The sequence below is a fragment of the Montipora capricornis genome, chromosome 4 (genome assembly GCF_036669925.1).
Source record: "Montipora capricornis isolate CH-2021 chromosome 4, ASM3666992v2, whole genome shotgun sequence".
Taxonomy (NCBI): domain Eukaryota; kingdom Metazoa; phylum Cnidaria; class Anthozoa; order Scleractinia; family Acroporidae; genus Montipora; species Montipora capricornis.
The window spans coordinates 47,664,533-47,679,266 of record NC_090886.1 but is presented as its reverse complement, the minus strand read 5'-3'; the positions used below and the strand labels follow the sequence as shown (position 1 = coordinate 47,679,266).

General features: G+C 40.8%; 1 protein-coding gene across 1 annotated transcript; it reads right to left on the bottom strand.

Annotated features, from left to right (window-relative positions):
- Positions 1-7,457: 7,457 nt before the first annotated feature.
- LOC138047193 (uncharacterized) lies at positions 7,458-14,689 on the bottom strand. The gene is made up of 3 exons (XM_068893934.1): positions 13,801-14,689; positions 11,997-12,664; positions 7,458-9,074 (listed from the first exon to the last, which is right to left on the bottom strand). The coding sequence occupies exons 1-3, from the start codon at positions 14,676-14,678 to the stop codon at positions 7,891-7,893; spliced, it is 2,730 nt and encodes a 909-aa protein (XP_068750035.1). The 5' UTR covers positions 14,679-14,689; the 3' UTR covers positions 7,458-7,890.
- Between the last annotated feature and the right edge of the window lie 45 nt (positions 14,690-14,734).

Below are 14,734 nucleotides of genomic sequence, written 5' to 3'. Positions count from 1 at the left end.
TGCAATTGCTTTTGCATTTGCGCTGTACGACTGAACCAGGCTTAAAGCTACGGTAAAACGAGCCACAAAACCGTCCAACTTGTCTTGCAACATTGCTGCAGAACTAGTCGAAAAGCGATGTTGCGCGTTTTACATCCCACGCAAAACCTGTCTCGCAACCAAAAAATAGTTGTTGCAGCGTGTTGCAGAAAGTAGCGTTCTACATCTAACTTTTTCTAATATTGCAGCACAACGTCATTTTTACTTCTGGCCTTCTTTTTCTACAAGGGGCCTTTTACACTAGAAGACCTATCAATACAATTCCGACCCCTTTTTCGAAGGGACAAGGTCACGCCACAAAACGTTAGCCTACGTGCAGTCGGCGCATTTAAACTTGAACGCTATAACAGTAACGTTATAACGACTGAGGAAGATGACGATTGTTATTTGTAAGATTGATGGACAAATACTTGAGGAATATAGTGCTGTATTGTCCGCATATAGTCCTAAGGAGCACGTAGCATCTAAAGAATTTACGTCGCTCAAGAAAATCTTGAAAGGAAGTAATAGGGACCGTTGGAACGGAGGACGAGGATGACTGCGAGTCAATCTCGTCCCCAGAGTCCGCTTTTCTTTTGGTCAGCACCAAGAACACGGACCCTGGCCACTTCCAATTGATGAGTTTTTTATGAGCAGTCGTAGTGAAGGTCCATTTTTGTAACCGTTGATAACTGTTGTTTCAAATTTCTGAGCGTGCGCAGACGAGCCGAAAGTCCGTGATTTGCGGACTTCCTGCCTTGGAAGTGGCCTGAGTCTTTCCACCCGGTCCGTGTTCTGAGTGCTGACCAAAAGAAAAGAGGACTCTGGGAATGGAGATGGGACTACGAATACGAGTTTTCTGTACTGAGCATGCGCATAAGTTTTGCAGGCCAACATTTGCGCACATCCCGAACGGAAATCCGGTACTCGTAGTCGCCCTCTTCCTCCGATCTAAAGGTCCCTAATGAAAAACAAAGCCTTTTTTGGTGGGGACACCTAAAGGGCTACAGCGATGTGGATGTGGAAAGCAAGAAAATGGAAAATCCTTTGCATAACAACAACAACAACAATAACAACTTTATGATATTATAAATCTTCTATAACCCAGCTATAGTGCTCTTTAATTGGGGAGATGGTTAATCGAATCGAATAGAAGCATTTCAAAATGAAATGTTGGCTTTTGGTGAGAGGGGAATACCGGAGTACCCAGAAAAAAAGCCTCTTCCAGAAGACTGTTCAACTCACATATGGCCACGCCACATTGGTGGAAGGTGATGCCCCCACCGGTAGACCGAAGCTCAAAGACCCCAGAAATGTTCGTGGCCTGCGCAGCTGGAGCGGGGGTATTGTTGGCGCGAGAGGCAAATGAATGAGTTTCCAGTACAGTCGGATCCCTATTTATACCCAAAGGGTTATGGGATCGCCGAGGGGCAAACATTGCAAGTTGCCGTAAGAAAATGTATGGCGGAAAATTATTTCGAGGTCCAAAAAACTATTTTGGAGAGAGATCAAAGCTTTTCTTCTACACAGTTTTATCAGAAACCGATTTGGGCAATGTTGATATGTGGCTAGGGCAAGTTTTTGTTTGAATAACCGTGAAATATAACATGAAATTTACTGATTAACTTCCTCGCTTACGTAAGGTTTATTGTGAATCGACATCGCGTCATGGTCTCAAAATAATACATAGATTTAGCCAAGCCTAAAAGCGGAGCTCCCGTTTCTAACCCCAGAAAGCAATAAAATGTTTATGAAAATAATTATGGTTCTGCATATAGTATAAAATTAATCGTCATTAGTGTGTACAGTTTACAGTGATCAAACAGATCAAACACACCTCTGAGCTGACAGCAGTAAACAAACAAGCCTTGCAAGGCGCGAATAACTAACAATTTTAATCAACAACTAAAACTGAAATTACATGCACAGTAATCTGTTTCATTACAATTTCCGTTTGACTGTCAATCTTTGCTCCCTCTCTCTTCAGTTCACAACAACAGCAAAAATCTTTACTAATTAAATATTAAGTCAACCCAAAGTGTAGTAAATTCGCTTACTCGACTGCAATTTCACAGTCAAACAAAGCAGCTCACAACTGGACACCCATTTCTCACAAAAACCTTATAAATGTGATTGTTGAAATATGTCAGAATCTCTTTTAACACGGGATTGCAAACGTTTTCAGACCTTCTTCCGGTTTCTTTTTTAGCTAGTTTTACAAAATATGTGAGGCAGCGAGGCATATAAACTTATTATCAAAGAATGAAAAAATTAAGCTTACCTGAAAGCTAACCGTTGTAAATAAGTGTTTTGTCTCTCGCTCTACTTCTCTCAGCTTTACGTTGATTTTCATTGAAATTTTCTCTTCTTCTCCTATCTCGGTTTCTTTAGAGGATTTCTCCGCTTAAATCTCTAAAGTTTCGTCGCCTCTTCTTTCGTGGCCTTCCCTGCTCTTTATCCCGTTGGCCGTTACTCTCATACATATTTCAAAAATACGCATGCGTTCTGTACGTACTATGGTGTGATTGGTACCAAATGGAGAAATGCAAGAAAAAACTATAATACCAAATACGCATGCGTTCTGTACGTACTATGGTGTGATTGGTACCACATGGAGAAATGCAAGAAATTATTTACAAACTATAGACCATCCTTTCTTCTATATACCTAAATAGAGAAGCTACCGGTACTCAAGGGGTTAGTCACGTATGGTGTAGGGGCCGATTAATCTCTCCCTCGCAGGATTGAAAGTACCCTGCGAGCAGAGTCTCTTTCGATCTTCCTAGATAAGTCGGGAAGAGGAAAGTAGACTCTGCTCGCCGCTTCCACATTTTGTATTGAGCATGCGTTAAAAATTGAAAATTTATGTATCCGGTGTCAGTCACGCGTGACCAGTAGCCACAAAACGAAGAAGAAGAAGTCGGAATATTTTCGAACAACTCCGGCAAACACACGACAATCAAGGAATCATTTCATTGGCCATTTTATTTTTTTTACTGAAAAATTTATAGGTTTCTGTCAGGCTAGTTTCTGTAACCGACACATATAGGAAAAACTCATGGGAATTCTAACAGTTAAAATTGCCACGCTGTTGTAAATTTCAAAATATTGATGACGCGTGGCGACTGATCATGCGCAAAAATAAAAAAAACAGGTTTGACAAGTCGAAACTGGACTGACTCATCCAATTCTTTGGATGAGCGGCAAATCAAATAATGTGGAGGCGGCGAGCAGAGTCTACTTTCCTCTTCACGACTTATCTAGGAAGATCGAAAGAGACTCTGCTCGCAGGGTAGCTTGAAAGTAGCACGGGGCCCCAAAACAAGTTCTTTCTTTTTTTTGCCATATATATTTTCACAAATACGCGTGCGTTCTGTACGTACTATGGTGTGATTGGTACCACATGGAGAAATGCAAGAAAATATTTGCAAAGTATAGACCATCCTTTTTTTTGTATACTAAAATAGAGAAGTTACCGGTAGTCAAGGGGTTAGTCACGTATGGTTTAGGGGCCGATTAATCTCTCCCTCGCAGGATCGAAAGTAGCATGGGGCCCCCAAAAGAAGCTTTTTTTTTCTTAAATTGGCCATATATATTTCAAAAATACGCATGCGTTCTGTACGTACTATGGTGTGATTGGTACTACATGGAGAAATGCAAGAAAAAAAGTATATTCTCAAATACGCATGCGTTCTGTACGTACTATGATGTGATTGGTACCACATAGAGAAATGCAAGAAAAAAAACTATAATATCAAATACGCATGCGTTGTGTACGTACTATGTTGTGATTGGTACCACATGGAGAAATGCAAGAGAAAAAGCACGGGGCCCCAAAACAAGCTACTGGTCAGAGAAAGGAAAATCCAGATCATGTAGATCCCATAATATAGGTTCACCTTAAACTTTCGAAACCATTAGAGTTTGAAAAAATTTAAGCCAGTCACAAAGTGCCTAGTTTTTCCACACAGCTTAGACCAATGATAAATTGAGCGAGTGTAGAGTTTAAATTGGAAGGAGCAACAGGTTTTGTTCTCATCTACTGAACTGACCTCTGTTCTTTCCATTGGTAAGTAAAATAAATTTTATGCAGCTTTCAACGCGGAAACAAACTGACAATTGCCGACACTTTGGCTTAAATAGTATTCTATTTCACAACACTCCCACTGATACTCAGTTGAAACAAGCTATGGGAATAATGATTGACCAGCGCTCCCTCACCATCTGTCTCCCTTTCTAGGACGAATACTCTCCGAAAATAGCAATCAGTCCTTCACTAATCCCCCTTTTTTGGAGCCCCCCATCCTCCATTACTCATTTTCCATATACTCCAAAAAATAAATAAAAAATAGAACAAGCTGGGTGAGCAAAGCGATGGTGTATTTACTAACTAGTTCAGTATTACACGTTTCGATAAACCTCTGGGGCACGTCTTCTTGGTAGAGTTACGAGTAATGTTTCTACAGGATGAGATCTTTTCTGTGAGGTAGCACCAGGGAACGCACAGACAAACAGCTTAAGCTCGTTTGTATCCTTCCATGGAGTAACAACTACGTTTATAGACGTTTCCGCCAACCTGGCTGAGGCCCCACTCGGGTTTAAGACCTTTGCCAATTGTAGATAGTACAATGCCGTATGTCGTCGCGCCCAGCCAACGTGCTCCATTATTTCCGAGAGATCAGCACCTGTTAGTGCTAAGGTGATTGCGCAGCCTGATCGAAAGCCATGGAGTGTCTCTCCTTCGTCAGCTTTCATTTGCTTTAGGTACAGTTTCAGGCGGGCCTCTGCAGTTGCGGAACTTAAGGGTGCATCCCTTACTCCATTGTTGGTGGTCGTAGGGCGGAACAAATAGCTGGTAGTCAGGTTGATGCCGATTTGTCTCGCGACATCCATATACAGTTCTATCCCTCTGATGGGGCAAATCGCTGTTTGCGGATTTCTTCGAATTCCAAACACATTCTGATCACCGTCTCTAAGTGTTTTCCCCCAAATGTAATCAAATGAAAAACCATCATCGTTTGGAAATCTTAGAATTTCCAAACGATGATGGTTTTTCATTTGATTAGCCACTAAAGAACACTGTTTTGAAATACGCCTGATCACGCGCCACAATAAAGGGCTCAATATTGCTTTTCGCATTTCCCAGAGATCTTTGCAGGTGTTCTGCCAAGCGCGTGAGTTTGTCTACGAAGAAAGGCGTTGCCTGCTTAGGAGTCACCCTTGCCTGCAATTGTTCAGCTGTGACCGGAGATAATCCTTGACAAGCTTATCAGCGGCACGGTTGCCCAGTCCGAGCCGCCTGTCCCACTCTCCATCCCTGCCATTCGCATAAAAAATTGATCTCAATTTCCCAATGTAGGAGTCCACCGTTTTGTAAGATAGTATGATCTACCGCCAGAAAAACGCGGGTAGCCAGATGCCCGAACACTCTCCTCCCCAGACGCTGTCCTGCTTCCCCACCTCCACCCCGACATTAGGGAGCTTACGAAACGAGGACGACAACGGTTAATAGGACTTCATTTAAAAATACAAGTTCGCGTTATTCATATCACTACGAAACTATTTCATGTCTTTTCGCATTAAAAATGTGTAGTAACTGTCTAGGAATTAAAATGGTATGAGTGGGTTGGAAGCGTAGAGAGAGAGAGAACCGAAAATTCATCGTCATGTGCTAACGTCCTCCACAGAACCTTGAATTTGGTCATTTCATGTCGTCATTTAGGAGATGACGGCAAAGACATGTACCAAAACGTAAAACACACGTGCAGAGCCATTGTTTTTGCTCACTAAACCTATTGTTTTGTAGCGTCGTCGTTGCCGTCGGCGTCGTCGTTTCGTAAGCTCCCTAATCTGTTCGGGCGGACGGACGGACGTACGTGACGTCATAACTAACATTTCTCGCATGGATAGTTCCCAAAAAATCTTACCCATGGTGCTCCGATGGCGCGCTTTGCGCGCCTCAGCTCCGCTATTACAAAATTCGGTAGAAATCTGGAGGAAATTTCTCAATAAAGCCTTTTCAGTTGTATTTGTATAGACTGTTTCCTTATACACAGGGCCCCTCCCCATTTTCCGCGCGGCTTATGCCTCTCGCGCAGCAATACCGTCAGCTACGCAAGCTAAGATGTTCGCTTTCCTGTTTCTGGGGCCTTCGACCTTCGGTCCTCATTTTTGGAGCCTTCGTTTTCTGCTCCACCGAATCAACCCTCCTCCAAGTGTTTTTCTTTCTCAAAAACATAAAACAAACAGTGGCTACAAACATAATGATAAAGAGCATTTTACTTTTGACTTACTTTATCATTATGTTTGTAGCCGCTGTTTGTTTTTGTGTTTTTTATTAAGTTGAAATGGCCAAAGACCAAGAATATATATATTTTTTCTTTCGTTCCGATTTTGCATGTATCCGCAAAGTAGTAGACTTATAATCAGTCTAAATATTCTTGGAAAAATTATTTCACTTTCTTTGAAAATACGATTTCGAGTTTGCACCGTCCTTTCAGTATGTAGGGCGTGAGTAGGCTCGATTAGCAGCCGATTACAATTCAACGAGTTGCTTGGAGTTGCATACCACGCTATCCACTTTTCTAGTATATACTAATTCAGTTTAGCCCGTGTTTGAAATACAGGAACTCATTTTTTTGTCAACTGTGGATTTTCTAGTATCTTCGTGTTATCTTTGGCAAGTTAGATCTGGACATGCGTAAACCCCGCTTCCTTAACCAGAGCTTGGGTTTGGGAACTAACAGAGATGTATCGGGAGAAAAGGAAGAAAATCAAGCAATAGGCCATTTCAGAGTTCATGTCTACAAGCGAGTCTAAGTGCGACGTTTTTATGATGGTGATTAGTTTTATTTCAATAGAGCGATTTTCAATTGAGTGTCGTAAAACCAAAACCAAAGTAATTACTTTGGCCAATCAAGAAGGACGGAGACAATCCAGTAAACCATTCAAAACTCCAAGCAATTACACGTAGCCGACGCAAGACGCGGGAAAATATGCACGCGCGAGCCACGATTGGTTTTGGTTTCACTTCTGATTGGTTGAAAAAGTGGCGCGAGAACTTTGAACCAATCACTGAATGAAGTAATCGTAAACCTAATTACTTTCGACACTCAATTGAAAACCACTCTATGAATGAAAACTAACAGGCAATTTTCACGATGGCGTCATTTGACCACAACTACCAGAATTCAGTTTGTTTTTCTTTTCTTATTTAAATTTTGTATCCCTAGCGGGATAAAAATATCAATAGCTGTAATTACCATGAGACAAGCAAAACCTGAAGGATTCTGGTACTTGTAGTCAAATGGCGACATCACGCGATGTCCTATTTTCATAAGAAAAACTTCACACTTAGACTCGCTTTGAAGAGGAGGCAGACATGAACTCGGAAATGGCCTATGGACCTCTTGGAGGTAAAAACAACGACAGAACAGCTAAAATGGTAAAGTAAAGTCATTTTAATAGATAAACTGAATTTTGACTTTAAGTGTAAGATTATTTGTCATGAAGAACGATTCTCCGCGGAGTTGACTCCCCTAAGAACGAATGTGTGGGAGGCTTAATAATAAAAATCGCATCTTTGTACGTGATGTTTATTCGACCTTTCAAATGCAAGTTGGTAACTTTAGCTCCAAGTATGCTCTGTGCTTAAGTATCGTCACGTCACTGCTTAATACGTCTGGCTACTTTTGGTTTTGTAAACATTTCTCCTTTTTGGTGATAGTATAGAAAGAAACTTCAATCGTCGAGTCTTTCTTGCACTTTAACTGGTTTACGCACAGCTAAAAAGTGTGACCGTACTAAAATAACAAAAGGAAAAACTAGTTTTTCATGCAAAAAAGGCTGAACGGAAATTCGACGCACGAACACTCATATCAAAGGCTTTGCGTCAAGTTTAGCCTGCAGTTTGGCAGCTTCTTTCCTCACTTTCTTGGCCTCTGGCCAGTTTCCTTGCATGGTGTATGCAATACCGAGCACAGTCAAAGTCCGGACCACTTCTGGATGCTCTTCACCGTGAATATTCTTATGTCCATTTAAAGCCATGTCCAAAAATCTACGCGCTGCTGTGTTCTCGCCAAGTGAAAGGTACGCATGCCCTAAATCGGTGAGAGTGCTAGCGACATCATTAGTAAACCTGCGGGTCTCAACCTCATCAGGGTTGGTGGGCGCCGCTGACTGCATGAAGGAGAAGGCTCGTTCGATGTAGTCACGGCTTCTTTCCTTAAAGCCCAAACTTCCATAAGTAGCGCCAAGGGCGGAAAGTGTACGGGCATAATCGAGTGGAGCTTTGTATTCACCAAATCTCCTCCGCTGTGACTCATAAATCTGGAGCGATCTCTCCAAAAGTTCTCGGCACTTTGGTAAGTCATCTAACGAACTGTTCACTTCGGCTAAGCGTGTCAGAGTGGAAGCCACTTCCAGGCTGGATTCTTTATATAACTCTGTTTTGATCTGAAGAACTTCTTCCAGGAGTCCTCTTCCGGATTCCAACTTTCCAAGGGAAATGTCAATCGATGCCATGGCAGAGATGGCATTAACACGACTCTTAGGACCCAGGCTCTCTGATGTCCCAGTCGCCAGAATGTGATTGAGGTGGGGTTTGATCAGCCGAGCGAGGGTGCGTGTTTGATTGTCCTGTCCACACACACAGGCAACATCATCGATGGTCTTCAAAATACGCGCAGTGTGCTGCTGACAATGTCGAACTGTATCCTGGGCTTTGATCTTCCTGAAGTCTTCCTTTAAGTCTAATTCATCCTTCAACAAATCACGTAAGACCGCTGCGTCACCTGTCGTTTCAACTTCATCCGAGGGCGAATCAAGGTTTTGGTGCGTGACCATTTCGTTTCGTGGAAGTTCACCCATAGAATTGCGGTACTCTTGAAGTGTTCTCTGACGGTCAAAACTCCACAAACGACGGAACCACGAGCTGGCGTTATGCTTCTCTTCTGCCTTTTCAAGGTATTGTGCTTCTAATTCATGCATTGTCCTGGACAAAAAGAGTTGCTGGAATACTGAGTGCACCACGGGAGAGACTACGACTGTCTGCACACCTAATATAACACAACAGAATCATTGTTTAGAACGGAGACCGTTCAGTTCAGTTATTTACCGGTACTTAGCCAATACAATAATCATATAAATATACAATATTTTATCAAATGGCTAGGAAGCCCTGAAAAAATCAAGAGGCTTATAATGTCAATACATACTACGAAAACCATCGATTTGTGGAATGGGCCCGAATTACTGAGTTCCGCCCTCTTTTCGCTTGCAAATAGTTCAAATTCTTGAGAGGTGTTGTGTTCGACGCTACTTTTCAAACCAGGAAACCTCTCTTGCATTCGAAGTAACAGTGAGTCCATGGTTGTACTAGCAACCTGTTCGGTGGACAAAAACAATTTTATCCATTTTTCCCCGGGACTCATGATTTTGAAAACGTATCTTTCCATCGTTGTGATCGTTCCGGTACACCTTGACGGCGAAAGCTGGCTACTGCTCACACCATGGAAAAGGAATTTCATCAAAATTGTTAAGTAGGCGGGGCTGTCACTAAATAATTCGAGCCCATTCCACAGATCGGTGGTAACATATAGGTTGATTTTTGAGGCGAAGGGAAAACCTAAGCATCCCAGGACCAACAAACTCAACTTACTTGTGACAACAAGTCAGTCTGGGAATCGACCCCAGGCCACATTGGTGGGAGGTAATTGATCCCAACAATGCATCATCCCCGCTTCCTAAAACAAAGTTTGCAGTTTGCAGTTTGCAGTTCATTTTGTGTCCTTTTACCATTACTTGCCCCTTCTCGCTATACAACTTAACGTTAACTCAGAAATTACTTTTAAACAACACAAACCAAAGCCTTGTGACGAAAAAATGTCTGTCGAGCATATACAATTAAAGTTTTACAAACAACACAGATCAACTTTGAAAAACTGTTAAGCTGTTCAGTTTTCGAACAATCCAATGGGCCATTTCCAAGTTGCTGTTTGTCTTGGTTTCAAAGTGAGTCTTGGTGCTCAATTATTGAAAGGGAAATGAGTTTGATTTGAATAAGAATACGCAACTCATTTCCATTTGAATGGTTGTGCACCAGGACTCGCTTTGAAAATGAAGCATGCAGCAACTCGGAAATCGGCTATTACAATCCACTTTTAATCTTCTTCAATTTTACCCATTCCTACCTCCTTTTGTATTTGCTGTTTCATTGAAACCTTCCTTTAATGTTCTAAGTAGTCATTGTTATATTTCGCTTGATTTGGTTGCCAGGTTCCAGTCGCTTAATTTGACTGAAATTTCACGATACAGCCCCTTCAACATTACTTCAGCAAAATGTTACTTATTACTGATGAGAAAAAAGAGAAATTAAGCAAACAAGGATTAAATAACAGGGCCCAGTTGTTCAAAAGCCAATTAACGCTAATCCCAGATTAAAAATAAACCAAGGAGTTCATTTCTCTACTCCCAAATGCCATTCAATGCTGATATTCTGCAAAACTTTACATCAGAAAAATTACTCTCGAAAAACAAAAAAAGCAAAACAAACTCTCACCAAAAAGTTGAAAACACGAGACAAGAGTTAATGCAAATCCTGGATTAAAGTTGATCGGCTTTCGAACAGCCAGGCCCAGAAGAATAAACTGTTGTTAACAGATTTGAAAATTGGACTGAGATGAGCCAAATTCATTTGATATGTAACAACACCCGAGTTGATTGATAGATTAATAGTCTATGTCAAAGGTTCAGGAATGTAATTCATGGATTCATTCATTCGCAGGCCACATAGGGACCTTGCCATTACCAGCCATAGTATTCCAAGAAAGTGAATTTAGCAACTTCAAAACGCCAGACGATTATTTTTACTCGTCGACTGACGGTGTCCAGGGATGCATGGGAAGTGAATGGGTTAAATTGGGATCAGAAATCAGAGTGAATGTCTTTTAAAGTGGTGCTACGATCAAAAAAACAATTCTTTTTTTTTCTTTGGATTTCAAAACTATGTAAACTAAACACTAACTGACCCAAGTTTTAAGTTCTGATTTTAAAAGGAAACCTGTTTATTTTAAAAGGAATTTTCTTATTTATTGGTCCGCCATTACCAACTTTAAAATCTTGAGAGAGCTGGGTCGAGGAGAAAATGACGTCAAAGACTCACTAGTTTAAGAATGCAATGCGTGTGTATGCGGCCGAATTAATATGCAGCACGGGAGTTTCGGGCAATCAGACTTTTAACCCGTGTTTTGCATATATAATAAATTGCGTTTATACGTTGAAATTTTAAGCTAGTGAGTAAATGACGTCATTTTTGTGGTAAAAGAGGAATAATTAAAAAGTTTACACTGGCTAAAAATTCTTATCGTCTCCGACGTTTCGGCTACAACTGTTGCCTTCTTCAGCAAAGGATAAAAAATGCAAATAAAAAACATGCAAAGGCCATAGCAACATTGGATGAAAATTCTTTGTTGGCCAAACACCATATGCTCCACAGTCAGTCCAGTAGCTTTGGAGAATGTGGAAATTGTTGACAGGTCACCGATGAACACATAGTGCTGCCTAGCGTATACAAAAACATTAACAACTTCTAGCGTCATTAATAATATTCTTGGGACTAGCGACTTGTTACCTTAAGGAATTCTTTCGAGATATTTAATGTTACTATACAGGACGTCATTAAACATTTGCATTTTTTATCTTTTGCTGAACAAGGCAACAGTTGTAGCTGAAACGTCCGAGACGATAAGAATTTTTAGCTAGTGTAAACTTTTTAATTCCTCTTTTACCAAAATTTTTGACCCTAATTAGTGAGTTGATACTATCTAATACACATAATTATTATCAGAACGAAAGCTAACTAATGTATTGTTTGCACTGTTTGCAAGGTCCACAGAAATGCACTATTTAAAACCTATTTACTTTGACTTCTACAAAAAACAGGACAGTACATCAAGAAACTAATTATCTCATAACCTTACCCATGTTTTCCATCTTTACAACAGATACTAATGGACAGGCTTTCAACATCTCCACTACTCCATCTGGAATCTGGGGCATATCTTGCATTTCAGGATTAAGCATCGCTTTGATAGCATCCAGGTTATCCTTCAGTGCAGTCATAAATGACTCCAGATTCTTAGCAAGCTTCTTAATGGACAGAAACATCTCCTGGACCTCTTCACCAGCACTGTTCTCAGTTTTAGCTACAACAGGTGACTGGCTTGGAAGTACTGGCCCGCCGCCGACAACAGGAGGTAGGTTAAAATCTGGCGACTTGAGATGCAATGCAATCAGTGTAATGGGAATTGGCCAGTCAGGACTACATGCACCAAGAAAATCAAAAGCATGAAGAAGATGAGGACTTTCTTGGACCAGGTTCTTAGTTGCCATGGCAACAACTGCGAGTATGGGGTCAACCTCCTGATCATTGTTTGCCTTCTGCAACTCGCATTTCACCTCTTTCAAAAAGTCTAAGCAGGAATAGCTTGGGTTTCTTGTTGCTTTAGATCCAATGTAATGGCCAGCGCTTGTTAGGGCCAGTGGACTGCCTCTCAGAAGCTTTACTATGTCTTCAGCATCCACCAGTTTGTCTTCACTGAGTCCACTAAGATTTGAAAGAAGTTCAACACCATCTTCAACATCCATTCTGCAAAGAAATTAGCAGCCAGTGTATTGCATTTGAGATGTACAGTGGATGAATGGCAGAAAATCACATGGTATACATACAGACTGTGTAAAGGCTGGCTTGCACATACGACACAAGAGCAGCATACACAGGCACATTAACTTGTTGTTAATTAGTGTCTTTTGTTCTAATGAAAGGTCTCGATTATCAAAACACTACTGCATATGAGTATGTTGTTTGTGCTTGTGCTTGTGCTTGCGTCATATGTCAGGGGCACCCAACAAGAATATAGTTCAAAACTACTTAAACATAGCATTGTTAAACATATTTTTGTATTTAAATGGTAGATATAGGCACATCTTTATCCCCTAAAAACGTTTCATCTGTTCGGATTTCCTAGCTGAAAGTCTAGTGATCCGAAAATTATAGGTATCAAAAGTTACCTTTTCGAAAATGTCAGCCAGAAAAAAGGCTCCTGACAATTCTAGGTGACCTTTTTAGGGTAAAAATCCTTTAAAAGTGGGCAAATATACCTTTTTGTAGATGTTCGAAAATCCTAGGACAGGTAGGCAAGCATGAAATCTTACAACAAATGTTCCGAAAATTCTAGATCTCAAATCGTCTTCTGAACAGATATTTTCTGAAAATTGACGTTGGGTACCCCTGATATGTGTAAACCAGCCTCAAATATAGGTGTCTCTATTAAAGGTGACATAATATTCACAGTTACTTGGAAGTTTTGTAAATGATCATTTAACAAAAATATTGTCTAATTGGCGTATTATTGTAGGATTCCTGCTTGCAGCCCCCTATGTCAATTTGTGAAAATTCCAACAACCATGTGGATTGGTGAAAATTCCTAAAAGCTCATGATCGTTCATTGTTATGCTTTTAGCTGCCAAATTTTAAAAACTTTCAAGATCACATCAAATTTTGAGCATTTTAAGTAGACTATGATTGCTTACACAGGTCTGGACGAACCTTGACGGTACAAACTGGACTTTCAGTTAAACTTATACATGTAGTCCACAAAAGTACAACACCACCAGCAAATTAAATCCCAATCTACCGGTAAGATGTTATGGGTTAAAAAATTCAAGGCCTTGTTTCTCTCTCCTCTCCTGAGGGAAGAGAAATTATGCAAAATGTCAGCTTACCCTTTGCTTATATTGTAAGTGTTGTTAACCGATGAATCTCTCCTTGTGTTCATTTCTCTGGTGACTAAGATCGTTCCATTTCCCCAGTTTTTCTGAGAATCACTGGAAAACCAATGACTCAGATATTCACTGTTCTTGATGTCTTCCAAAATGAGAATCCATGCTTGGCTGTCTTGAAGTTTTTCTCTCACAGCTTCAACCAAGCAATCTAACTGTTTCTCTTTGGATAAACTGCTAAACTGCAAATCTTGGCCAGACTTTGATGCCCACTCACTCTCAACACACCCTATTGATATTGCAAACCTCTTGACATCAAAAAGAAGGCTGTCTATTGAAGATGCATTTATTGTTCCAAAGAAGAGATTCCCTGGAAGAAAATTATAGCTGTTCTCTTTTTCTTGAGCAAGTCTCTCAGCAAATGCTCGAGCTAGCTGGGTCTTTCCAGAACCCGGGTATCCAACAATATGTAGAACAGTGAGTGATCCACTCTCTTTTACCTGATCATAAAGGGCTGACAGAGCTGATAGCTCTTTTTCGCGTGGATCAACATAATGAATAGCTGAAGGAGGAAGCGACTTGACGATCCGTCGGCTGTTCCCTCTATTCTTTCGGACGTAGTAATAAACTGAGGAAGAAATTCCCAAGGTACCAAGGACCCAATACTTAAGATTTGGGTTTTCTTTCCAGGATTTTGCTTCTTCGTTGTTTTCGTCCCTTTGTTTTTCAACTTCATTTTTGGCTGCGATAGACGTCCGTTGTGTTGCATACTTTCTCAAAGAAAATAACCTCTGGTTGTTCTGTGCACAAATCGCTCCATGGCCAGTTGCCGCAAAGCGCAAACGGCCTATAAAGTAAAAGTTTATACAACGATGAAACATCGTAGGTCTAAGTTTTTAGGCTACTTCACGCAAAGATGCCATTAAGGTTTCACGAC